Raw genomic sequence first — 25,837 nt, 5'->3', positions numbered from 1 at the left:
CACTAATTTCATTTGCTTCTGCTGTTCTCGCGTAAATCTACCAGCGGCTGCTGTGTATGCCTTTTCAGATCTCAAATTTCTCTCGAGAGTGCCATTAACGCCTGCTGTTCTTGCGTAAATCCACCAGAGGCCACTGTGTACGCTCTTTGAGATCTCAAATTTCTTATGCGAGTGCCGTTCCCGCCTGGTGTTCTCGTGTAAATCCACCAGAGGTTGCTGTCAACTGACTGACCAAGTGAACAATCCCCCCCCACCCTCCTCCTTCCCAAAACCCAACCAATAGTGTTTTCAAAAGCACTGATTGACCATCGTCCATGCCTTTCCTTAAACCCAACCGACAGTTGAAAGCAATCCAGAAAAAGAAAAGCCCCCTGATTTTTACCACGTTTTCAGATTTTACCACATTCTCACCCTGTTATTTACTTGTTCATTTTATTTTTGAGCTTTTGTTTTTTTCTAATCTTGCTTTCTGGAACAGTTCTCCACTGGACTCGAACCCCGTTGTCGCTGTCAACTCCGCTCAGCATCTCAATCCGCCGACATGCATTTCGAGCTACCGGACAAACTGGTAACAGCAGGAAATCCGTCTACACTGAGATAAGCAGTCAGCTGGTGAGCAAGAAAAGAAACGGCATCATACCGCCCCGTAGTGCTCATTTTAAAGATGCAATACATAGCGCTAGCTACTTAATTCATGATCTCCAGAAATGGATATAGGGCTGCATTTTTAGAATGAACATATGTTGAATAGATCACATGATCACAAAAGTGGGCACAATGTGACTGAATGAATGGACGATCCATTTGACTGACCACATTGTAAAACATCTAAAAGGTTTTGGTCATTCTAAAATCCCTCAGCCAAAGTCTGTCATCAAAGTGGTTCAGTATTATTACCTCTAGAACTTGAATAAAGTAGACTCCCATGACTTTTCCTACTGCAGCCAATACAATTTCTCTTTTCGATATTTGGCCTGAGTTTATCAGGAAGGGATGAATTTGTTTCTGTTTATTCACTGGAAGTTAATGCAGTTTTGCGCATAAGTTTAAGTTGCATCTTTGGATGGAAAACCTACTTGCAGATTATACTGAAGAAGATTTAACACTGTGTGAATTATTCTGTTTAATAAAGCATACAAAGTGCACAGTCTGTAAACGGGTGACAACATCACCACAAACAAACCAACAGACAAACACACAGCATTTGAAAGGTTGTGTTTTTTTTTTACTCAGGCACTTTGTGTTTGCGTGCGCTCCCTCCATCACCTGGGCATGTATTGGTGTGGCAGGCCGCTGTGGTTTCTGTCCCGCAGGGCTTTATCCACCGTCTGAATGTACTGGTCAATCCGAGCTCTCATCTCTGGGCTGAAGGGGTCAAAGTTCAGGTTATGAGATCCTGAGCGTTTGAAATGTCCGTCTCGGTCACTCTCTATGCACAGAAGCCTCTCTTCTGGGATGCTGATGTTTAGGAAAGCGGTGACTGTTTTTATCTGGGGGACGACATCTTTCTGGAGGTCTTCAAAATGCACCACTAACAAGCGGTGGGCAAAGCGCAGCCAGGCCAGAGCGTGAGACACCCACCAGGACGAGTAGCTGTCCACAAACTCACTCCACTCTGGGGGGGAAAAGAAAAAAGCTGTTTTAGTGGCAGGATGTGAATTACAGGGGGGCTTAGGGAGGATTGGCCTAATTAATTGATCCTCCCCTGAAGGACACCAAAACAAGATGTACATATGAGGGGTTCAGGCCTTTAATAGTGTGAAATAGTTTGCTCTGATCTGTATAATAATGTTAATAATTAAAACGGAGGTAATATAAATATGTATTTGACCGACCCCTATAACAGTTCAGATCACTGTGAATGCAAAATCATGCCAATCAGTCTACACAAGAAAAACATCATTCAATAGTCTGAAACTGGCAGATCTAGAGCAGAGATAGACACAGTGTTCACAAGACACTTCTCTAGTAAAATAACTGTGTTTCTACATATAGCCTAAAAGAAAAGTAAAATTAGGTCCATAGTTTGTATAGTTTGACCTACAGTAGCATCTGAAATGGCTAATCAGAGGATACTGTAGGTCAGAAGAAAACACTAAAAACCCCTAAAACTTCTAAATACATTTTATTCATGAATTAGATGTCATTTAAATAAATCCATAAATCTGTGCTTAGTTGTTTTGGAAAATATAAACAGATGTTCAATATTTAATATACACTCTCCGGCCACTTTATTAGGTACACCTGTCCAACTGCTCATTTACACAAATTTCTAATCAGCCAATCGCATGGCAGAAACTCAATGCATTTGGGCATGTAGACATGATCAAGACAGTCTGCTGAAGTTCAAACCGAGCATCAGAATGGGAAAGAAAGGTGATTTAAGTGACTTTGACCTTTAGTGCATAGTTGTTGGTGCCAGATGGGCTGGTCTGAGTATTTCAGAAACTGCTGGTCTGCTGAGATTGTCACGCACAACCATCTATAGGGTTTATAGAGAATAGTTTGAAAAGACAAAATATCCAGTAAGCGGCAGTTCTGTGGGTGCAAATGCCTTGTTGATGTCAGAGGGGAATGGCCAGACTGGTTCAAGCTAATAGAAAGGCGACAGTAACTCAAATAATGACTTTTTACAACCGAGGTCTGCAGAAGAGCATCTTTGAATGCACAACACGTCCAACCTTGAGGCTGATGGGCTACAGCAGCAGAAGACCACACCTTGTGCCACTCCTGTTAGCCAACAGGAAACTGAGGCTACAATTCACATAGGCTCATCAGAATTGGACAATAGAAGATTGGAAAAACATTGCCTGGTCTAATGAGTCTCGATTTCTGCTTCAACATTTGGATGGTAGGGTCAGAATTTGGCATCAGCAACATTTAACAAACAGCAACAAAAGTATGGATCTATCCTGCATTGTATCAACGGTTCAGGGTGGTGTAATGATGTGGGGATATTTTCTTGGCACACTTTGGGCCCATCAGTACCAACTGAACATCGTGTCAACGCCACAGCCTACCTGAGTATTGTTGCTGACGATGTTCATTCCTTTATGACCACAGTGTACTCATCTTCTGATGGCTACTTCCAGCAGGATAACGCACCATGTCGTAAAGCTTGATTCATCTCAGACTGGTTTCTTGATCATGACAATGAGTTAACTGTACTTAAATGGCCTCCACACTCACCAGATCTCAGTCCAATAGAGCACCTTTGTGATGTGGTGGAATGGGAGATTCACATCATGATTGTGCAGCCGACCAATCGGCAGCAACTGCGTGATGCTATCAAGTCAATATGGACCAAAAGCTCTGAGGAATACAGATACTTGTTGAATTTATGTGACAGAATTAAGGCAGTTCTGAAAGTAAAAGGGAGTGCAACCCAGTACTACAGTAGTAATGTGTACCTAATAAAGTGGCCGATGAGTGTATACTTTCTATGTGAATTTATGTTTTGAGTTTTTACTGCAAATGTCACATCTATTACACTGGAATTGCCCGTATGCACTTTGAAGTGAAGGCTGAAGTGAAGTGACTGGCACCTTTGCTCCTCCAGTGAGCGTGGGATGCGTAGCCCAGGTGTCCTGCACACTTGCGGTTGAACTCTGCCATCAGAGAGCGGTACGGGTTTCGCATCAGCAAGATGGCAGAGTCAAACATCTGGATCTCTCGCTGGCCACTTTCATGAGTCTTGACGCAGACCACTCTCCCGCTCTGCCAGTAATCCTTCTCTCCTTTAAAACCTGCAGAGACCTCACATTTAATTCGCTTTTTACCCACTGCAGATGCATAGAATTAAAAATTAAAGGTGCAGTAGGTGATTGTCTTCAGAAACTTTTTTTGTTGTGCTGGTTGCAAGTCTCTTCACAGTCCAATAGTAATGATTACAGTAAATAATCTAAATGTGTTTATATGTATTTTTATATTTTGGGTAAAGCATAAAATTAAATGTTCATCAAATTAAATATTGTTGGACAGACATCTCCCATAATTCCGATAAGTAGCTCAGACTGTCTGTCAGCAAATGTAGATTCTTCTGCACATCTGTTCACACAGATCCGCCATTCGCGCGTGCCCATCTGCAATCGCCGCATGTTCACGAGACAGACCGGGAGAAATCAAATGCTGAATTGAAACTTTTAAAAACCTGAATCAATATTGGAGTTACTTTAGCACACTGGAGGAAGGACAACATCATGGCTGAAGTACTACTGTTAGACAGGTAATGTTCTGTTTTAAAACTATTTTAGTCAGGCTAAGCATATGTTAGATTGTGTTCTGTTATGAATGATTTATATGCACAGACGTGTTGTTCAGCCACTGAAATCTTCCAGTGAAAGATTGATGTGAATATTTTCAGTTTCATAAGGTCCTTTTACAGCATCTATAATGTAGATTTATATTGAGTTTAACAACAAAACATCAGTAAATAGCGCAATTCCGCCTAACCTGCTTTGAGCTGAAGTTGCTTTTATATTCACATTGGGTCATTTTTGAACAATGACAGCCTTCCTATACTGTTTACCGCTACTCTTAATATTCGCTCTGAAATAGCGTGCAAGTGTGGCTAAGTAATTAATGTAATGCCTGCACGCCGACGCCGCTGGCTAAACACTAACTAACTGGCGAATGACATGAACTAGTGGGTTGTCTGTCTGCTGTTGTGGTGCGCACGCTCTCAATATCAGGGGTGTGGCTTTAAATCACAGTCCCTCCCCGCCGTCCAAAGATAATATGCTAAGCGGTTAGCATTTTGGCAGATCACCGGCTGAACCTTTAAGTTTAGATTAAGACTACAAGTGAGAATTGCATGTGAGGCATTATTTCATTTGCATGCATTTCTGGCACAAAAATTTTGTGTGATTCAAAATTCTTGTTTTATTGGTTTGAAGTATTAGAGTCAAAGGCTTTTATAAAAGTTTTTTTTTTTTTTTTTGGATATTTTTAGGATTTTTTTTACAGTTTATTTTATGTAATGATGATACTTCAAAACTTATAGCGGATTGCAGAATTGTTTGCATGACGATTTTTATAGATTTTATACATCAAAATACAAAAAAATCTGAACTTTGAGTCAGATTTAAAATTCTTGTTTCATTGGTTTGAAGCATTAGAGTCAAAGGTACTTAAAGAAGGGGTTTTGGGAATATGTTTTTCATTCGATAACTCAGAATATATTGTGATTTTTACTTTTTTTCACAGTTTCTTATAGAAGAAAGACCTTATTCTGCAATGTGCGCTCATTTTTGAAATTGTTTTAGAACTTCTGATTCAGAAATGATATGGGAGAAATGACTAGGAATAATAAATGGCATAAATCCGTCAAACTATCTGCTCTACAAGTAAGTGTGCTCATGACTACTAAAAAGAAGAATATAATCAGAAAATAACAGTGTGCAACATCAAGCAGCATATCGAACTGTTTTTAACCTTTAAAAATCAATGCAAGTAATCTGAGATAAAGTGATCATATTCCTCTGTAAAAACCTTCAGAAAAATGATATGAATAAAACTGTAAAAAAAAAAAAAAAAAAAAAAAAATATATATATATATATATATATATATATATATATATATATATATATATATATATATATATATATATATATATATATATATAATATAAATAAAAAAGTTTGGTGTATGTAAGAGGAGACTTATGAGCAAAAACTCATTTTGAGAAAATGGTCTTTAAAAACATGAATTGTTAGTGAAATCTACAGACAAAAAGGGATTAATTCTGACAAAAGAAACACTTAAAAAAATAGTTTGGATGTTTTCTTAACTTTACATTGTAACAGCACTTTAGGAATAGCAAAAAATAAATCCCCAAATTCTTGAAATTGCAGATGTATGAATAACTGTTTTGCCTGAAGTGTCATTTCAGTGCTGGGTAGTCTGGCATAAAAATGTTTTTAAAATCAGTGTTATTCTTTCTTTGGGCAATATCTAAAAGTGTTTGTGTTCTTGATAAGATCATTGTCTCACAGTTCAAAAGGGTTATAAACCATTTACATATTGTCATGTCAACGGCCCATAAACTGCTTGTTATCAAACTATTTCATAACTGTAACAAGAGGCAATTCAATCACAACGTATAGCATTATTTATCAATATGTGGCTCTTTTGCATTCTCGTAAGCTCTAGAAAATAAAAATGTAAAACAGGAAATACGTTGAGACCATTGTTTTCATTTACATCCCTCAAAATGGTCTGTAGTAGACTCTCACCTTTATTGTACAGAGATCCGTCAAAGTAATAGCTGCCGGTGTAGAATCCGGTGACGAGTTCGATCAGGTGACGCAGCCAAGTGTTTCCTGCTCCTGGAAAACTGGACAGGGCCACAAGAGAGCTGGACTTCTGGGCCAGAAATGACCTTTCTTTGCACGTTGCATCTGAAAGAAGACATCTCTTCTTAGTTAAAGAGTGGTGAAGTCTATTGCTGCTGCATATGGTAGTTTACCTAGCACCGGAGTGCTGTACACCCAGTAGAAGTCGAGGTCATGAAGGGAAGTCTGGTTTGTTTGGTTGGCCTTCTTGCACATTTGGTCATTTTCACTCATCTGGATTGTCAAAAGAAATGAGGCACGGCTGCAGAAACAGTCCTGTCCTCTCAAAAGAGCCAGTGGCAGGTCCTAATGAAGTTACACACAATTTATATGTTATATCATAGAGCTTGTCACATAATTAACAACAATAATTATAATAATTGTTATTCAGTCACCCTTTCTGGCATTCTTGTTTTGGATCAGTGAGGCTGTTTGTCAGTTGATCGTCCTTCAACAGCGATATTCATATTGAACTGAACTTTATTTATTTAAATAACTTGAACTATACCTGCATTCTGCCATTATTCTGATATTGTACATCAAATACATTCCACAATAATGAAACAATCTTTTTTTTTATTTACTTTTAGTATTTGTCCTATCTTCATCCTTATAAAGTGGATTTGACGATATAAATTTGTCTAAAATGTTATAGAAAAGTGACTTGTTTATTATTATTTTTGTTGATAATATAAAGAAATGACTGATATAGTCTAAATAAAATTGCACATCTTGTCAGGGAAGCAGGGTTGTGTGTTCAGTTCTAAATCTCCTCTAAAGGTCAGAGGGCGCTCTTGTGCTGAAAATCCAACCGGGAGATCCCCATAGCATTCACTTTTGCTGCTTGTTCAAAGTTTGTATTTAAAATAGGTTGAAACAACACAATTCTTACATTGTTTTTTGGGGGACAACTTAGTTGTTTTATGTTCAGTCCACTTAAAAAAACAGATTCAGTTAGCTTAATCGACTTGTGTTGGAACAACATGAAGGAATTGTTTAGACCATTTTATTGTGTTGTATTATAAATAGAAGGTAGTATCTGAAATCATCGTTCACTATTCCCTACATTAGTCCACTTGAAGTAGTGAATAAGGGAATTTGAGCACTAGGAGGAGATGCTGTATTGTTTGTGCTTTGCTTTATGATAAATTCCTGAGATTAGATTCTCTGCTTCTTGGTCAGACCCTGTGGTCATTATTTAACACTCAGAGAGCTGTCCATTAGTAATAAAACAAAGTCTTTTGATTTTTGTCATGTAAATGATCCTTTTAATTAAATAATAGTTTATGTTTAACCACACACTGATAGGATTGAGCTTTAGATGCCATCTTGTGGTCAGATGCCGAAATTCATTCGGCGTGCAAACTCTTATGCTGTGTCCACACCAGACACGGCGTGGATGAATTCGCGAATAAATAGACGTCTGAACATTTTGAGCCAATTTTGAGCTCATTCGCACATCAAGTCCGCTTCATGTGAGCGACAAATTCACTTCAAAATGCGGATTTGCATGATGGATAGGGCTTCTGTCTGCTCGCTAACTCTAGTTGCATTGCTAAATACCTAACATGGATTTTATTGAGAGATTAGCTGTGTTTATGTGCTTTAGGAAGGCTGAAAACAGGGTTGATTCATTTGGAGCCGTGTCGGGGGTCCACTAGATCCTTTCAGAGGTGCACCCAGCTCTGTGAGTTCATTAACTCCTCGAGAAACTATACGTGGATGATGCAAGCTTTCAGCGGTGCTTCCGACTGAGCCAAGCCCAGTTTGATGAACTGTTGTTAGTGTCAGCTGGAGGATTTTTCCCCGGGACACCAACAACAGGAGCTACGTCATAATCATGCCCCCACAAGAGCAAGCTTCTGATTGGTTATTGTGGCGCTAATGTCCGCTGAAGTTCAGATTTTCGAACTTGAGCGTTTCGTGCGAAACATGCGATACAGTATGTGTGTTAAACACGTCAATCGCTTCATTCGCCGCGGCACCTCAATTGAGTGTATCATGCCGCAAGATGTCTAATTGCATCTTTGCATTGACATAACATGTAAATCAGTCGCGCTTGATGCTTTCACGTCCGGCGTGAACACAGCATTACAGTGCATTATTGGCATTTTCTAGTTGCTAAGTGACATGGGTTGAACACTTGTTATTACTTTGCATTGTGGGATTGATTGAGTACACTTCACTTCATAACATCCATGATTTCGGACACAAGTAATAATGGCTGCTCCCTTAAATAGTGCACTATTTTTGCATAGATTATCAATGTACTATGACTGTAGCAAATGTCCCTTCATCGGAAAGCACAGGTTTGCTAGTTTACTGACAAAATGGGCCTAATAATGTGCTTAAAAATAATGAATATATCTTGAATTAGCAGAAAAACAGTCCATTGGAACAGGATTTTGGAAAGTCGTCGATTTAATTGGTTTGAGCCAAGGATTAACAAACCTGTAAGACAAATGGTAAATAAGTGATATAGCGCCACCCATTGGCTGATTTAGCTGATTGTTTGAGATGGCGTAGTGTGCTGGACCATCTGACCGAGTTTCAAGACTAGGCTTTACAGTTTGGACTGGGCAATAGCAATCAGTGCAGGATAAAATCTAACAAATACAATAGAGTTTTAGCCGTAAAACCTTTGTAAAACCCCTCATACTAAGTATTAGCAATTGTTGTTCATAATGAATTTTATAACAGACTACTGGATAAGAGCATTGACCTGATCTGTACAGCTCTCAATACACTGCTGAGGAGTGTGTGTCGGTCCAGAGGTGTGGATCAGGAGGTCAGCCGTTGAGTTCTTTGGCCTTTTGTAACAGCCGTGGTAGTGCACAGTTCTGTCTGAGAAATAATGAACAAAATAAACAGAAGTTATCTTGCACAAAGGCTCAGGTCAACCTCCTGTTGTGCTCAGCAGATGTTGCATCAAGTTTGAACAAGAGCCAGATGCTTATTTTGGTTTTATACAGTGGTAAAAGTACCATTACATTCCAAATAATGTAGTACAAGTAGAGTAAAAGTATCTTTTGAAAATTATCAGTTAAATAATAATAACTCAAAGTATGAGTAAAAAGTAGCCCTTCTAAAAGTACTTGAGTAGTGAGAATTATGCTGTGAAAGGCTGTTGCGTTTACCTGAAATTTGAGCATGTGTGTGAAAACGTAATATTCTGTAGTGTATTTAGTTATTGTTTAAGGCCATTTCGGTCAACATACACACAGTCAACTCATTACCATCATATTGCAGTCTAAACAATCTCTCTGTCATTGCGTGTAATGATTGTGTATCTTCTGTGTCTTGAGGTTATTCTGTATGATGCAATTATTATAATTATTGTTATTATTATTTATGTATTATTTTTTTAAATGTGAGATTCAATTAGACAGGAATCATAGTACTGATTATTCTACAATAGCCAGAAGACAAGAAAAAATTAAAGTAGTGACTGTACAGCTCTACACATTTTAGTAAAGCACCATTCTGGAGAAAACCTACTCGGTCATTTGAGCATTTGTAATTTGCTTCTTCACACCACTGGTCATATCTACAGTGATGATACTCAATGGAAACCCAGGGTTGTAACCTTTAAATTCATCATTTTTTCAAATATATTAAAAATGTCATATGTGTTTGGCCCATTCAAGTGTTTGAAACACTTGGGTATTAGTTTGGCTCACATCTCCTCTGTCCTGGAAGACGATCCTCAACCCTGTAAACAGACATGCGTCCCACCCCTCCACATGGGGATCCCTTCTCTCCCCGGCAGTCCAGATTACAGTCCTCTCCTCGAGCCCGACGAGCACACACGCGATTCCCACAGTGACACTCTGATCCAAACTCCAATCCTGCATACCGGAAACCACTGCAAACAGGAGATGGCCTTCACTTCTTGGAGATTACACATGGAAATTTTATTCTATTCTATTCTATTCTTTTCTATTCTATGTGTTCTGTTTTGTTCTACTCTACAGTTGTTATTTTATCTGAGAGGCTTATTGACAGAATTCATTCATTCATTTTCTTTTCGAAAAGAAAAGAAATAAAGTTCCTTTATTAATCAGGGCTCGCCACAGCGGAATGAACCTTTGAACTCTTATTATATATAATTTATATAATTCTTTTCAGTTTTATTCAGTTAGTATATGTACTGCTAAAAGTGTGAAAAAATATTTCAAATTTTTTTGTCTTGTTTCTATCTAAAAACTCTTAATTCTTTGTTTTCAGAAAACAAGTCAAAATTAAGTGAGTTTTTCTTAAAACAAGAAAAAATAATATGATAGTGAGGTAGGATAATTATTTGAAAGAGATTTTTTTAAAATTTTGCCTACTTCAATGCCAGATTGTTTTGCTTGTTTTAAGGAGAAAACATTTATTTTTTAAAAAACTAAAATATTTTACTGTTCTAGAATTTATTTATTTTTTGATGCATTAATCTTAGTCAAAGTTCATTTATAAATATGTAATGTAATGTGCATTTATATAGCGCATTTATTGTGTATGGCCATACACCCAAAGCGCTTTACAATCATGAGAGGGGGTCTCTCCTCACCACCACCAGTGTGCAGCATCCACTTGGATGATGCGTCCGACGCCAGTGTGCTCACCACACACCAGCTATTGGTGGAGTGGAGAGACAGTGATCAAGCCAGTTCGGTGGAAGGGGATGATTGGGAGGCCATGATCGCAAGGGCCGATAGAGGGACTTTGGCCAGGACACCGGCGTTACACCCCTGCTCTTTCACGAGAAGTGCCATGGGATTTTTAATGACCACAGAGAGTCAGGACCTCGGTTTAACGTCTCATCCGAAAGACGGCGCCCACTGACAGTGTAGTGTCCCCTTCACTTTTACTGGGGCATTAGGACTCACATAGACCTCAGGTTGAGCGCCCCCTGCTGGCCTCACTAACACCACTTCCAACAGCAACCTAGTTTTCTCATGTGGTTTCCCATCCAGGTAATGACCAGGCTCAACCCTGCTTGGCTTCAGTGAGTAACCGGTCTTGGGCTGCAGGGTGATATGGCTGTGGATTTGTTTTTTTCTTAAAGTTAAAGTTAAAATTCATGAAAGTGGTTGAAAAATATAACAGTTTGCATTTTCTGCAGCAAGCATTATTCATTCATTCATTTTCTTTCAGCTTAGTCCCTGATTATCAGGGGTCGCCACAGCGGAGTGAACCGCCAACTTATCCAGCATATGTTTTACACAGCGGATGTCATTCCAGCCGCAATTAGTTTATTCAATTCACCTATAGTGTATGTCTTTGGACTGTGGGGGAAACCAGAGCACCCAGAGGAAACCCACGCCAACATGGGGAGAACATGCACACAGGTCCAGTACTAACCATTGAGCCACCTTGCTGCCTATATTATTTATTTGAGTAGTAAATATGTATTTTCACACTTTGAATATTCTTCATTGAATGTTTTAGTATAGATAGTTTTTTTCTTTAAAACGGCTGTAGCATTTACATATGTGTATGGCTCTAACTGTGACTCTCTGGATGAGCTCCAGGTCCGTCACACCAGCCAGCTCTCATTCTGCCACCTGCTTCTGTGGATAAACACTGAACACTTTCTTCTAACAGAACAGGGCTTCTTTCAGTACTCAATAATTTTTCTTGTGGGTCACTTTAGACGTTACCTCTCTGAGCAGGTGTCCTGGCACAAGGTGCTGGTCATTTTACGAAAATCATACAGAATGGTCCCGCCGAGTGCATGCTCCGTCTCATTATTTATGAAACATCCAATGTAGGTCCCTGATTGAGAATGAGAACAGCATTTAGAACTCAAAAATAATTTGAATGCAAAATGGTTATTCTATTTTTGGTTATTCTATAAATGGTTATTCTAATATTTCCGTTTCATTATTTATTAAACATCCAATGTACAGTTGAAATCACGATTATATATATATATATATATATATATATATATATATATATATATTCTCAAACAGTGATTAACAGAGCAGGGAATTTTCCAAAGTATTTCCTATGATTTATTTGCTTCAGGAGAAAGTTGTATTTGTTTTACTCCAGCTAGAATGAAAGCAGTTAAAAAAAAAAAAACATTTTAAAGTCAATAATATCAGCCTCCTTAAGCAATATACACTCACCAGCCACTTTATTAGGTACACCTGTCCAACTGCTCATTACCGCAAATTTCTAATCAACCAATCACATGACAGCAACTCAATACATTTAGGCATGTAGACATGGTCAAGACAATCTGCTGCAGTTTTTTGCTCAAACTGAGCATCAGAATGAGGGAAAAGGGGATTTAAGAAACTTTTGAAGATTGAAAAAACGTTGCTTGGTCTGATTAGTCTTGATTTCTTGATTTGACATTCTGATGGTAGTGTCAGAATTTAGCATCAACAACATGAAAGCATGGATCCATCCTGTCTTGTATCAACGGTTCAGGCTGGTGGTGGTGTAATGGTGTAGGGGATATTTTCTTGGCACACTTTGGGCCCATCAGCACCAATTAAGCATTGTATCAACGCCACAGCCTACCTGAGTATTGTTGCTGACCATGTTCATCCCTTTATGACCACAGTGTACTCATCTTCTGATGGCTACTTCCAGCAGGATAACACGCCATGTCATGAAGCACGAATCATCTTAAACTGGTTTCTTGAACATGACAATGAGTTCACTGTTCTCAAATGGCCTCCACAGTTACCAGAGCTCAATCCAATAGAGCATGTTTGGGATGTGGTAGAATGGGAGATTCACATCATGGATGTGCAGCCGACAAATCTGCAGAAACTGCGTGATTCTATCATGTCCAAAATTGACCAAAATCTCTGAGGAATATTTCCAGTACTTTGTTGAGTCTGTCATGAAGGATTAAGGCAGTTCTGAGGGCAAAAGGGGGTCCAACCCAGTACTAGTAAGGTGTACCTAATAAAGTGGCCGGTGAGTGTATTTTTTTTTTTTCAATTGTCTACAGAACAAACCACTGTTATACTTGCCTAATTACCCTAACTTGTCTAGTTAACCTAAATAACACAGTTAATTGACTTTAAATGTCACTTTAAGCTGAATACTAGTATCTTGTAAAATGTCTAGTAAAATATTATGTACTGTCATCATGGCAAGGATAAAATAAATCAATTATTGGAAATGAGTTATTAAAACTATCATGTTTAGCAATGTGTTGAAAAAATCTCTCCATTAAATAGAAATTGGGGGGAAATACAGTGGGGCTAATAATTCTGACTTCAACTGTAGGTTCCTGTTGAGCATTTACAACTAATTTTAAAATAATTGAAATATAAAATGGTTATTTTTATAAACCATTACCTTTTTGTCTTGCTTCCTTTTGTAGTAAATGATGTTCAGAAAAGCTTTTCTGTTCAGCACTGCTTTGAAACCAGTGGCGTCTGAGATGCCTAATCTCCAGGTTAGGAGTTATGAGGTGCTTCTGGTCATTTCTGTTGTCTGTGTGATCAAGATTTTCTATCTCCTGGATGATGTTCCTCCTGTACAGCCACCTTACAGCAGGTCCCTCCAGGGCTCTAGGTGGCGCTGGTAGGGAAGGGAGTGCCACTGTTTCTGTGTCCCTCTGAAATGTTACCACACTAGAGCGCTGAAGTAGTAAAACGCTCCCTGCCATGATGTAAGCCACACCGAGAAAAAACAGGAGCAAGTGAGCTCGCCTTAAAAAGTGCTGCAGTCTGTAGGACGGCTTGGCCATCCTGGTTCAAACCATCCAGACAAAACTTCTAGACTTATTCTGGACAAGTAAATCGATTATACAATGTAGATGCTGCTCTGATCGTCATCCTTTAAGGAAGATTGGGCTCTTGGTGTCTGAAGCTTCATGAGTTTGCGGGACCTAAAATAAACACATAAAAAAGTCTGTCAGGATGAATGCAAGATCTAACACTGTCATATAAATAGATGTGACAGATCTGCAGTGGAATGTTGAAATGCAGAGATCATGTAAGCGTATTCACATCACTATTATGTTTTCTTAAAGGAGATGGTTCACCCAAAATATATTCACCCAAATTTCTAGTCTATATAGTAAATAATACCTGAAAACAGCAAAAGTAAGTTCAAGGAACTCAAAAAATGTGGAAGAAATTAAAAAAATGTGTGTTTTGTGAATTTTTCCCCCACATTTTTTGAGTGCCTTGAACTTACCTTTGCTGTTTATTCTGATAAATCCCTTACCCAAAGAACATAGAGACATTATTTAAGCTACCCCTAAGCTATTTTTGTTAGGTTTTTGGATTATTAATACCTGAAAGCATTTAGATTTAGTCATTTAGCTGATGATTTTGTTTAAAGCGACTTGCTGTTGAGAAGGCATTCAGTGATTCAACAAGAAGAGGCAATACACAAGAAGTGCTATACAGTAATTATGCAAAAGGATTGTTAGTACTCAGAGAATTAAGTGCTAAAGGAAGGAGAGGGGGATGGTTTTTGTTTTTTTAGAGAGAGAAGAGTGTTTCTACTCGTGGTTTGTCAAGCCCACTCACCTGTGTGAAGCACACTTCATGAAGATATGGAGTGATGATTGTAAGAAAGTGTTTGGTGGAAATCTCTGTTAAAGTGTCTAGATGTAAAAGTATTTCATCTATTTATAGGTGGTCTGTCAAGCCCACTCACCTGTGTGAGGCATAATAAGAATTGCTTAATGTTTTGAGGTTGTCATGTGATGTTGCTGGGGAGAGAGTAGAGCGGGTTGTAATATTTAGTTTTTAATAATGTTTTATCTCATAAATATGACAAAATCCTTCACTGTGTCGGTGTATTTCAGTTTCAATTTGATTCGTTTAACTAAATATAGTGTAGCCCTACAGTATGTTGTTTTAAACTAATTATAGAGAATGGATAGTTATCAGCTAGAGGGCGACGCAGTTTGTGCTACGCCACTGTCAGTTTCCAGAACATTCTTAATTCAGGTTCAGCAGAACGGTTTGGAACCAACCGATGGAGAGTAATTAGTCAAATAAAATTTTGGATGAAATTTAATCGACTTTTTAATTGCCTTTTTCTCACTGTTGTCATTTTTTTTTAAACAAGTATTGTTTTTTTAATGTTATGTTTTTCAATAATTACCAAACCACACAATACCAATAATAAAAAAAATAAATACAAGGAATAAGCATGACAAAACAAGAAATAATGGTTATAATAATTACAATAAACTATATATATATATATATATATATATATATATATATATATATATATATATATATATAATATATATATATATATATATATATATATTTTAATTTGTTATTATAAGTTATTATTGAAATATAATTAGGCTATATAAACGATTTCAATTAAAATACAAAGAGGCAGTCAATAGGGGTCGTGAACATATTAAGCATTAAACTGCTGCTTAGAATCTGCATTATATTGGTCCAGGTGATCAAGAAATGGTTGTTATATATTGTAAAACTTATCAAGATTATCAATAACCCCATAACGGACTCTCCTGGCACTAATCATTTAATTATGGTGCTTTGTATATACACATTATGATCCAGCAAAGAACTAGAGTTCCCAAATATAGCAATTTCTGGGTCAGGTGTAAAGGTAAAACCATACATATCGGAAAACCATTTAAATATGTCAGACCAGAAATCATAAAGTATTGAACATGTCCTTAAAAGGTGGGTCAGGGAGCCTTCAGCAGACTTAGACCGGTCACATGAAGGGGAAATGGTAGTAAAAATTCTGTGTAATTTAGATTTTGAGTAGTGCAGTGTACTGTATGCTTTACTTTAAATTGAATTAATTAATGCCTGGATTTAATAGAACAATGTCAAGGCTTTCCTCCAATGTATCAGTCTCAATCTGAATGCCCAGTTCCTCTTCCCAAGCATTATTCAAATGAATTGTAGAGTAGCTCAGTTCTTGAGAAATCACATGTACAAAATCTGAAATCAAATTTTGGAATCAGGTGAGCCCAATAGTAGCCTGTGAACCCTTTTCATCTGGCAGAGATTCAAAATTGGGTATTGCATGACTTGCATGATTTCCAATCTGTAAATGTCAAAAGAAGTGTTTCAGGGAGAAAAAACTTTTGTTTTAGTTGAGAAAATGAGTCCTCCTGGGTGACTATACCTTCCAGCCTCCAAATATTGAATGTTGTGTCAGAGATAGAGGGAGGGAAAGCATGATCACGATGTACTGGGCAGAAGTAGTAGTGTCTGGTAATTTGCAGCACTTCTTAATTTGATGCAATATATTTTTAACAGTTTGACACAATCAAATTGTCAATCTTAACTAATTTAAAAACAGGAGGACTGGAAGTGAGCTCTTTGTAATTCAGTTTTTTTTTTTCTCAATGGCGACTCAATGGGGTGTATCAGTCAAGATTTCGACTTTATAATCATCTTGCCAGTAGACAAGGGCCCTGGCATTAGCTACCCAGTAATAATGTAATGGGCTTCTGTTAATGTGTTGAATAATCTATGAGCTTTAAATGCCCAACTGGTGTCATTTTAATTGTATGCATATTTGATTAGGATATTAATCACACATTTACTGTATATATTCATCTAAACACTAACATACTATAACAAAATAATATGTGTTAGTTACTGGACCTTCAGACTCAAACGTCCAATCGTCGGTAAACTACAAATCCTGTTGAGATCATCTTCAGAACTTTTGTTTTCAGCTGATGAACAATAATTAAAAAAAAAAACAATGACAACCAATCAGAATCTATTCCACTCAAAAGAGCTTCAGCATTTAAAGGGATAGTTCACTCAAAAAGGAAAATGTTCTCAGTGTTTACTCACTAGTTTCTTTTTTTCCTGTTGAACACAAAATAAGATATCTTGAATAATGTTAGAAACCTTTAACCATTGACTTCCATATTAGAAAAAACAAATACAGGACTTGGCGGCGCGATGGCTTGATGGTTGGCACTATCGTCTCACAGCAAGAAGATCACTGGTTCGAGTCCCAGCTGGGTCAGTTGGTATTTCTGTGTGGAGTTTGCATGTTGGCGTGGGTTTCCTCCGGGTGCTCCGGTTTCCCCCACAGTCCGAACACATGCGCTATAGGTGAATTGAATAAACTAAATTGGCCATAGTGTGGTTGAGTGTGTATGGGTGTTTCCCATTACTGGGTTGCAGCTGGCAGGGCATCCACTGTGTAAGGGCATACTCACACTATGTACAGTTTCCTTGATCCGTGCCGTCTTTAATAAACTCTGACAGTTCACTCATTGAGAAGTAAGAATGATTAATAAATCCTTTTGAAAAAAGTGATGTCGCGTCTTCGGTTTCGGGCTCAGGTGCACTTTGCACTGAAACTACAAGTGTACGACCCTAAAGCCCAACCAAACCATGGTCTGGCACACCTCTTCCAAATGGGACAGGGCCGGCTAACTGAACCACGCCTGAGCCTGATTCGGAGCACTCACACTTGTCAAACGAACTGGGAAACACGCCTGGGAACAGTTCGGATAGCATAGCGTGAGTGCACCCTAAAACATATGCTGGATAAGTTGGCGGTTCATTCCGCTTTGGTGGCATCTGATGAATAAAGAGACTAAGCCGAAAGGGAATGAATGAATACAGGTTTCCAGCATTTTTCTAAATATCTTCTTTTGTGGTCAAAAAGAAAAACTTGTTAGAAAGAAATGATGACAGGATTTGCAGTTTTGGATGAACTGTCCCTTTAAAGCACAAATGCAGCACTGACTTATTAAATAGAATGTTATTGTGTTCGCTGGTGTGAAGATTAATAAAGTAATCATTCTTGCAGTGTTTAATCTCAAAGCTGATCAAAAAAATAAGTGAGCAACTTGTCATATTTCTCTATTTTCTGCAGCAGATGCTGTGAAAGCTTGTTGTGACCCAGAAGAGTCTTCAGCCCTTTGGGGCTAATGAGTTGTTTGCGATGAATCGATAAGAGTCTAATTATCATTCCGCTTTTGATTTATTAAACCGAAGGAAAACATGAAAACTGAAGAGAACCTGCTTGCAGAAATGCACAGTGTTTCCTGAGGTATGAAAACATCTACAGACAGAATGGCTGAGTTTTCGGTGCCCGTTTTGTGCCTGGTGGTTTATGGGATGTGAGTTGTCTGTCCGTCAGAGTGATGGGTTGGAAGAAATTTCTGCCTGTGGGAGGGGAGAGCTGTCCGTCCTACTGAACTTCATGTCAAGGATCACAGAGCTCATTCATACTGCAGACAGAAAGAAGACATCCAGTGCAGATTCATCAGTGTGTAGCAAAGCGTAGTACGCTAAATTGCAACAGAGCAACTCGTTTGTTTTGGTGGGAGTACATTATTTGAAAGTAAAATCTAACCTGTGTTTGTTTGACTGGTAATGTTTCAAAGAGAGGCATATTTATGGATCATTTCATGCAAAATTGATTACCGCTTGTCCCTCTTACAAAAAATAAATTAAAGCAAAGTGCTTATAGTGGAAGTGAATGGGGTCAAATCACAAAGTTTAAAATGTGCTCAAATGCTGAACTTGTATAGTCATAGGATATAAACATGCATTTTAAAATATGAAATATAAATTTTTATATGCAAACCGTTTCTTTATAACTACACTGTAAAAAGCAATTAGTTACTTAAAAAAATTGAGTAAATCCATTGTAACTCGTAACATAATTCATTCATTCATTGATTCATTTTCTTGTCGGCTTAGTCCCTTTATTAATCCGGGGTCACCACAGCGGAATGAACCGCCAACTTATCCAGGACGTTTTTACGCAACAGATGCCCTTCCAGCTGCAACCCATCTCTGGGAAACATCCACACACACACACTCATACACTACGTACAATTTAGCTTACCCAATTCACCTGTACCGCATGTCTTTGAACTCTGGTGGAAACCAGAGCACCTGGAGTCAACGCCAACTGAGCCAAGGCTTGAACCAGAGACCTTCTTGCTGTAAGGCGACAGCACTACCTACTGTGCCACTGCTTCGCCGGAACATAATTTGATGTAACTTAACTTTTATAATAGTGCTTAAATCTGATTTTCTTGCATGGCTGTTCACGCTGCTCTTATTAATTTGGCCAATATCTGATTTGCAGTGTGAACAGATCATGGTCCTAAACTGAGCCGCATGCGCAAAAGTGCATTACGGAGAGCACAAAATGTCTAATTATGCACACGTGATGCTGTATGAAAGCACGTTGTCAGATCATGCTTGTATAATTATTGCCCTTTTCACAGACAACCGTGGTGTATTTCATGAACTGTAAATGATTGTTCTGCTACTACTAATGTGTTTTTCGCCATTTGTAATCTAAAATAAGTCACTTGTGATTGAAAACACTGATCATTTGTGATTTATGACAACCGCGGTGCGTGTTTGTTTGACCACCGTGTAGTGAACCCATCAAGGGTTAATAAGCAGCCGCAGACTGAACTGTTATTTCATGTTACTTCGTTATAAACGCGTACAGAAGGGGGGTTGGGTCCTCGAGCACCTTCCCTTTTTTTCTCTTAGAGACAAAGTTCTCCCTCCTTTGCACACGGATCCCCTATCCGCAACATGCATGATGCTATTCATCTTCGTGATCAACCCGTGCCCCAAACGTTAACAAGCAACAGTTTTGCCTTCAAAATCTTTTTTAAATCGAACAACCAACTTTCTGTGTTAAAGTAATTGCCCTGTGTGCTATTCTAGTATGCTGCTGAGGAGTAGATAATGTTTGCAGCACAGAATGATGACGCATGTCGCTCAAAGATTATTTATAAGTCTCATGAATCCGACATATCCGTTCACACTGCGGTCGCATTGCAAAACAGCAGATCTGTGTGCCACTTTCATATGTAGTCAAAAATCAGACAGATCTGAAACGATCAGATTCCATGTGTTTTGGGCTGTTCACACTGTCATTGCCTGAGTCACATGTGGGCAAAAAATTTAGAGTTCTGCAATTTTCCATATCATATCGACGTATGAAGTATTTAAAATAACACTTTTTATGTTAGTTTGATTATAAGTATTTTTGAGACTATATATAGATTTGATTGTGAGACTATAGTTTAAATTAGCCAGTGTTCTTTGCATGACTTGTTTAGATTGTTGTATAGATAAGAGTATAGACTCATTTCACTTCCACATCTTTTATAAGCAATCCTTTCATGTGTCATGGAAGGGAAGAAAGACTCCTGGGAGCCTGTATAAATGTCACATCCTTTTGACTTCTTCACATAAATATCAAGCTTTTGTAGACGATAGAAAGTCAGAGGTAGTCTCATTTATTTATTTATTTTTTTATATTTTCTCATAAGTTGTTCATGATGGCAATAAAAAATAATTAATGCATGAAACCTAATACCTATATCTATTACCTATAACTAAGCCCACACTGAATTTTCCGTGATTTTTTTTAGCCCATCAGTTAATCTGTTTATTTACATTTACATTTACATTTAGTCATTTAGCAGACGCTTTTATCCAAAGCGACTTACAAATGAGGACAAGGAAGCAATCTACACAACTATAAGAGCAACAATGAATAAGTGCTATAGGCAAGTTTCAGGTCTTTATTTACTTAAATTTGTATGAATAAATATAAATATATATATTTTTTTATTAATTTCAGAAATATTTTTAACTAATATGAAAACATTTGTTTTATTTACAATACAGTTTGCAAAGTGTGCGTGCGTGCGTGCGTGTGTGCGTGTGTGTGTGAATGTTTCCCAGAGATGGGTTGCGGCTGGAAGGGCATCCGCTGCGTAAAAATGTGCTTGATAAGTTGGCGGTTCATTCCCCTGTGGCAACCCTGGATTAATAAAGGTTGAATTGAACTCATAATTCCCTTATTATTGAAAAAAGTATTTGTACATCACTTCACCTAAAATGTGAGTTCTTTTTGTTTATTTTGTAGATATCTGACCAACAAAAAATTCATTAAAATAAAGATACAAATTATACTGAGCAAAATTTGTTACAAAAAGATAATTTTTCCAACAAAATTTGGCTAGATGAAGTGGTGAAAATAATTTCAATGTTTCCTGTTTTTCATCTCTTGGTGTTTTTTTTTTTTTTTGTCTTATCAGGTAAGAATCCAAAGTAATTCAGAATTTCACTTTGTGATTTGTTCTTTTTAAGAGATCATTGCGGTTTTTGTATCTATGAAATCATATTGACAGGAACAGGATTGAACCCTAGATATATTATATGAGAAACCTGCTTACTAAACAAGTGGATCTAAATGGATTTGCAATGAAAACCTTAAATAAAAGTTTTGAAATTTCATGTTTTTAGTTGCATGGCGATACGGTGGCCCAAGGTTTTTTGTTTTTTTTTTTCTTTCTTTTTTTTTAAGGTGGCCCAATGGTTAGCACTATCACCTCACAGCAAGATGGAAGCTGGTTCGAATCCCAACTGGGCCAGTTGCCATTTCTGTGTGGAGTTTGCATGTTCTCCCCCTGTTCACGTTGGTTTCCACCGGGTGCTCTGGTTTCCCGCACAGTCCAAAGACATGCGCTGTAGGTGAATTGAATAAACTATTGACTGTAGTGTATGTGTGTGAATGAGTGTGTATGGATGTTTCCCAGTGCAGGGCATCCGCTGTGTAAAACATATGCTGGATAAATTGGCGGTTCATTCCACTGTGGCGACCACCGATTAATAAAGAGACTAAGCCGAAGGCGAATTAATTAATCAATATGTTTTTAATATCATAATAATGACTGTAATTTATTTGAATAAAAGAATAAGATTACTAATTGTGCTTAACTTAATTGTACTAAAGCTGCAATATTCCATAAAGGACAAAACAACAAGTATATCAATCATCCTGACACTTTTATCTCCTAATGTATTACAGTTTTCCATCAGGACTCAAATAACAGGCAAGTAAACAACATATGGTCTTGCTGGTTTAAATTCATCATCTGTTCTGAAACGTTTGACGGTTTGTCTAGAAAACAGTTTTTTTACGTGCCAAGAGGATTCTCCAGGAAAATAACACTCAAGTCTCCATTCAGCCTAACAGAAAATAAAATCATCTACATGCTGATTGAAAAACCTTGTTCTTCTTGAAGAGAACGAGAGGTCTATTTGGAGATGATCAACATCCAAAACATGTTTGTAAAGCAGCACATTATCTGGCAGACTTCAGCAGGGTTTTTTTTTCTTTAACTTGATGAGAAATTAACATTTACTCACCCACTATTTGTTCCAAATCAGACCTTTATGAGCTTTTCTATTCTGTTAAGCATCAAAAGAAGATATTTTGATTTTGAAACTGGTAGCCATTGACATCCATGGTACTACGGAAGTCAATGGCTATTGTTGCAACATTGCAACAGCAGTGGAGGGTGAGTAATTTTCATTTTGGGTGAACTAACACCTCACTAAGCCTATATTTAGATTGCTTTTATTTTAGTCTTTTGGTAAGGCTTTGCATGATCATATTTATGCATAAAAATAATAAAATTAGAGAACAGATTGCATGTATTCAGTAAAATATTAACAATATGAGGGGAACACATTTGTTGTACAGTATATTAGGTAATGTAAAACCATAACAGAGGTAATTTGCTTTCATTTCCAGAGTGAAATATCGAGTCAGTAATCTTTAAAAATGAATTAAACTTGATGTAAGCTCAAATTCTGTGATCAAATATACAATCTTTAGAGTCCAAGAGCAGTTCACTTTAGGCACACTTGTTCATTTACCTCCATTACCATACTTTATAATTGTCTTTATTAGCAAAAGACAACTTTAAGTACTAGCATATGTTGTGTATACAATAGAATAAGGTGTTTAGTATAATAAAATCCTACTTTCATCCACAACTCAGATATTACAACAGTATTAAGATAAGCATGTTTAACTTTGTTTAGTGGTGCCTCAGATGAAGCCTGTATATATACAATGCTTTTGTTTTAGTCTTTTTGTAAGGCTTCCTTTATTTAGAGAATTAGAGAAGCTGGATGTCATCAGTTATTAATATTTACACTGGGGGGGGGGGGGGGGGTGTTTGCACAGTATTTTAGGCTAATGTATAACAACAAACCCATACCTGAGTTCATTCGGTCACCTTTCTAGACTAAAATATTGAGTCCATAATCGTTCAAAAGAACTAAACTCATTAAAACTCAACATCTGTAATCAATAATATAATTTGTAGAGTGAGTTTCAGGTCCAAGAACAGTTCACTTTATACAGTACATACACGTGTTTATTTACTTTCATTTAGGCTAACATAATTCATCTTTATAGCAAAAGACAATTTTAAGCAAACGGTCTGTCAAAGGTTATACATTGCTGAGACTTGTTTTGTATCATAATACAATATTTACAAGAGTTAATGATGCAAAATCATACTTTAATCTTGATATTATGACAGTATACTAAGATAAGGCAGGTTTGCATATGTTTTTGTGGTGCCTCAGATCAAGCCTGTATATTTAGAACGCATTAGTTTTAGTATTTTCGTGAGGAAAATAAGAGAACAAGCTTAATGCCATCAGTTTCTAATATTTACACAGAGGGGGGAAATGGAGTTTAAGATTCAACGCTAAAACCAACTTATTCAGTCCAATTTCATACTTTATTCAGTCAGTAATCTTTAAATGGATGATGCATACTCAACATCTGTGATCAAATATAGTCTTTAGAGTGAGTTAAAGTCTAATAACAGTTCACTTTACACTTGTTCATTTTCCTCCATTTAGATTAACATCATTTCATAAAGATAATATTTACTGGCAACAGACAACTTTAAGTTAACGGTTAGTTAAAGGTTAAAGATGGCTGAGACTTGGGTATGTTATGCATCATATAATACGCTATATTACTAGACTTAACGATGCAAAATCATACTTAAATCTCAGATATTATGACAGTATACTATAAGATAGGGCAGGTTTGCATATATGTTTTTCTGGTGCCTCAGATCAAGCATATTTAGGATGCATTAGTTTTAGTATTTTGTGAAGCTTTTCTTCTTCTTTATTATTATTATAATTATTATTATTAAATAATATTTTTTTGCATAAAATGAAGGCATAAATAGTCAATTAAGGGAACAAGTTTAATGCCATCAGTTTCTAATATTTACACAGAGGGGGGAAACGGAGTTATGTGAGGTAAATCAACATAATTCATTAGGTCCATTCTAAATGTAGTCAATAATATTTAAAAGGATGATAAACTAAACATCTGTGATCAAATATAGTCTTTAGAGTGAGTAAAAGTCCAATAACAGTTCACTTTAAGTACACTTGTTCGTTTTCCTCCATTTAGGTTAACATCATTTCATATTTACTGGCAACAGACAACTTTAAGTTAACGGTTAGACGTTTTAAGTGACACTTGCGCTAGTCCATAATGCAAAATCCTGCTTTCATCAACAAATCAGATATTATGACAGTATATAACTTTAATACGATATGACAGGTTTACATTTTTTTACCTTTGTGGTGCCTCAGATGAGGAGCGGTTTCACCGGACCCGCGGACGCGGTTGTGTCCAGTTCACGCGCTCGGTGCGACTACAGCGCTTGGGCACGCGCTTCCACTGAAGAGAGTCCGGTAATTCCTGAATGAAAAGAACGTTACTCACAGGCTTTCCCCCGCTGCTCTCGGTAATGAAAGATTGTTTTCACCGCATGTTTCAACCGCTTTAGCTATTTCTAAATCTACAGCGACTTTTTGCGTCTGTACTTCGCGTTAAAGTCGTTAGTGGGAAATGAGGCAGAGTCGTGCCGAATATTCAGAATATGCAGTGAATTAAAGGGACCTTGTTGTTCCCAGGCAACGTGTAAAACACGGACTGAACTGATGCGATTAGATGAGCTCATTATATGATGTCAAAGCTATACAGAAGCAGCAGGACTCCCGCCCAAACCCTCCGGTGACAAACCAGCATGCGTGTATAAAGCTTACCCTACAACACTTTATTATCAGAAAATTAACTAACAGTGTTGTTGTAATGTTTTTAAAAAAAATCTTTTATGCACTATATTTCCCCCACAATGTCCTGGATGTCTGATAAAAAGAAATATAGAGAAAACAAGGCTGCAGATGATAATAAAAGTTACATTTTATTGATGAATGTGTTTTTTATTTATATTTTTACCAAGTAGGCTAATGACTATCATACATACATTCACCGGCCATTTTATTAAGTACACCTTAGTACCAGGATGGACCCTCTTTTGCCTTCAGAACTGCCCTAAACCTTTGTGGCATAGATTTAACAAGGGACTGGAAATATTCCTTTTGGTCCATATTGACATGATGGCATCACGCAGTTGCTGCAGATTTGTCGGCTGCACATTCATGATGCGAATCTCCTGTTCCGCCACATCCCAAAGGTGCTCTATTGAAATGAGATCTGGTGACTGTGGAGGCCATTTGAGCACATTTTTTAGAGCACAACGTTGCTCAATGCTGAACACAACCAATACTAATTTAAAAAAAGTCCTACATCACATACATAACAATTAAACATAAGTCAAACCCCTAAACATTGAAAAGTCTCAACTGCTAAAGAACAAAGATGCTGTTTCAGAATT

The 25,837-nt window shown here is 37.4% G+C and overlaps 1 protein-coding gene and 1 long non-coding RNA gene across 23 annotated transcripts in view; one reads left to right on the top strand and one right to left on the bottom strand.

The window, feature by feature from the left end:
• The window catches only part of LOC103911773 (uncharacterized), a 339,222-nt gene that overhangs the window by 23,925 nt on the left and 289,460 nt on the right, over positions 1–25,837 (top strand). The window lies entirely within an intron of this gene.
• wscd1b (WSC domain sialate O sulfotransferase 1b) lies at positions 1,111–25,094 on the bottom strand. 6 transcript variants are annotated; one of them, XM_087271210.1, is made up of 12 exons: positions 24,734–25,094; positions 18,300–18,511; positions 14,959–15,013; positions 13,645–14,179; positions 11,979–12,093; positions 10,014–10,198; positions 9,056–9,177; positions 6,468–6,639; positions 6,235–6,399; positions 3,662–3,746; positions 3,546–3,608; positions 1,111–1,615 (listed from the first exon to the last, which is right to left on the bottom strand). In XM_087271210.1, the coding sequence occupies exons 4-12, from the start codon at positions 14,036–14,038 to the stop codon at positions 1,606–1,608; spliced, it is 1,311 nt and encodes a 436-aa protein (XP_087127336.1). In that variant the 5' UTR covers positions 14,039–14,179; positions 14,959–15,013; positions 18,300–18,511; positions 24,734–25,094; the 3' UTR covers positions 1,111–1,605. The 6 variants fall into 6 exon arrangements, with proteins under 6 accessions (XP_087127336.1, XP_087127333.1, XP_087127335.1 ...); XM_087271207.1 differs by having other exon boundaries at positions 3,546–3,746; XM_087271209.1 differs by lacking the exon at positions 14,959–15,013.

The sequence above is a fragment of the Danio rerio genome, chromosome 10, assembly GCF_052040795.2.
Source record: "Danio rerio strain M-AB ecotype USA chromosome 10, GRCz13ab, whole genome shotgun sequence".
Classification (NCBI taxonomy): Eukaryota; Metazoa; Chordata; class Actinopteri; order Cypriniformes; family Danionidae; genus Danio; species Danio rerio.
Note: the sequence above shows the minus strand (reverse complement) of the source record. Positions and strands in the feature narration are given on the sequence as shown.

Excerpts from the sequence above, each read along its gene's own strand:
- wscd1b (XM_087271207.1), bottom strand. The coding sequence starts at position 14,038 with ATGGCCAAGCCGTCCTACAGACTGCAGCACTTTTTAAGGCGAGCTCAC. Across the intron at positions 6,400-6,467 it reads GTACAGCACTCCGGTGCTAG|ATGCAACGTGCAAAGAAAGG; the intron begins GTAAACTACCAT and ends GTCTTCTTTCAG. Across the intron at positions 1,616-3,545 it reads CGCTCACTGGAGGAGCAAAG|AGTGGAGTGAGTTTGTGGAC; the intron begins GTGCCAGTCACT and ends TTTCCCCCCCAG.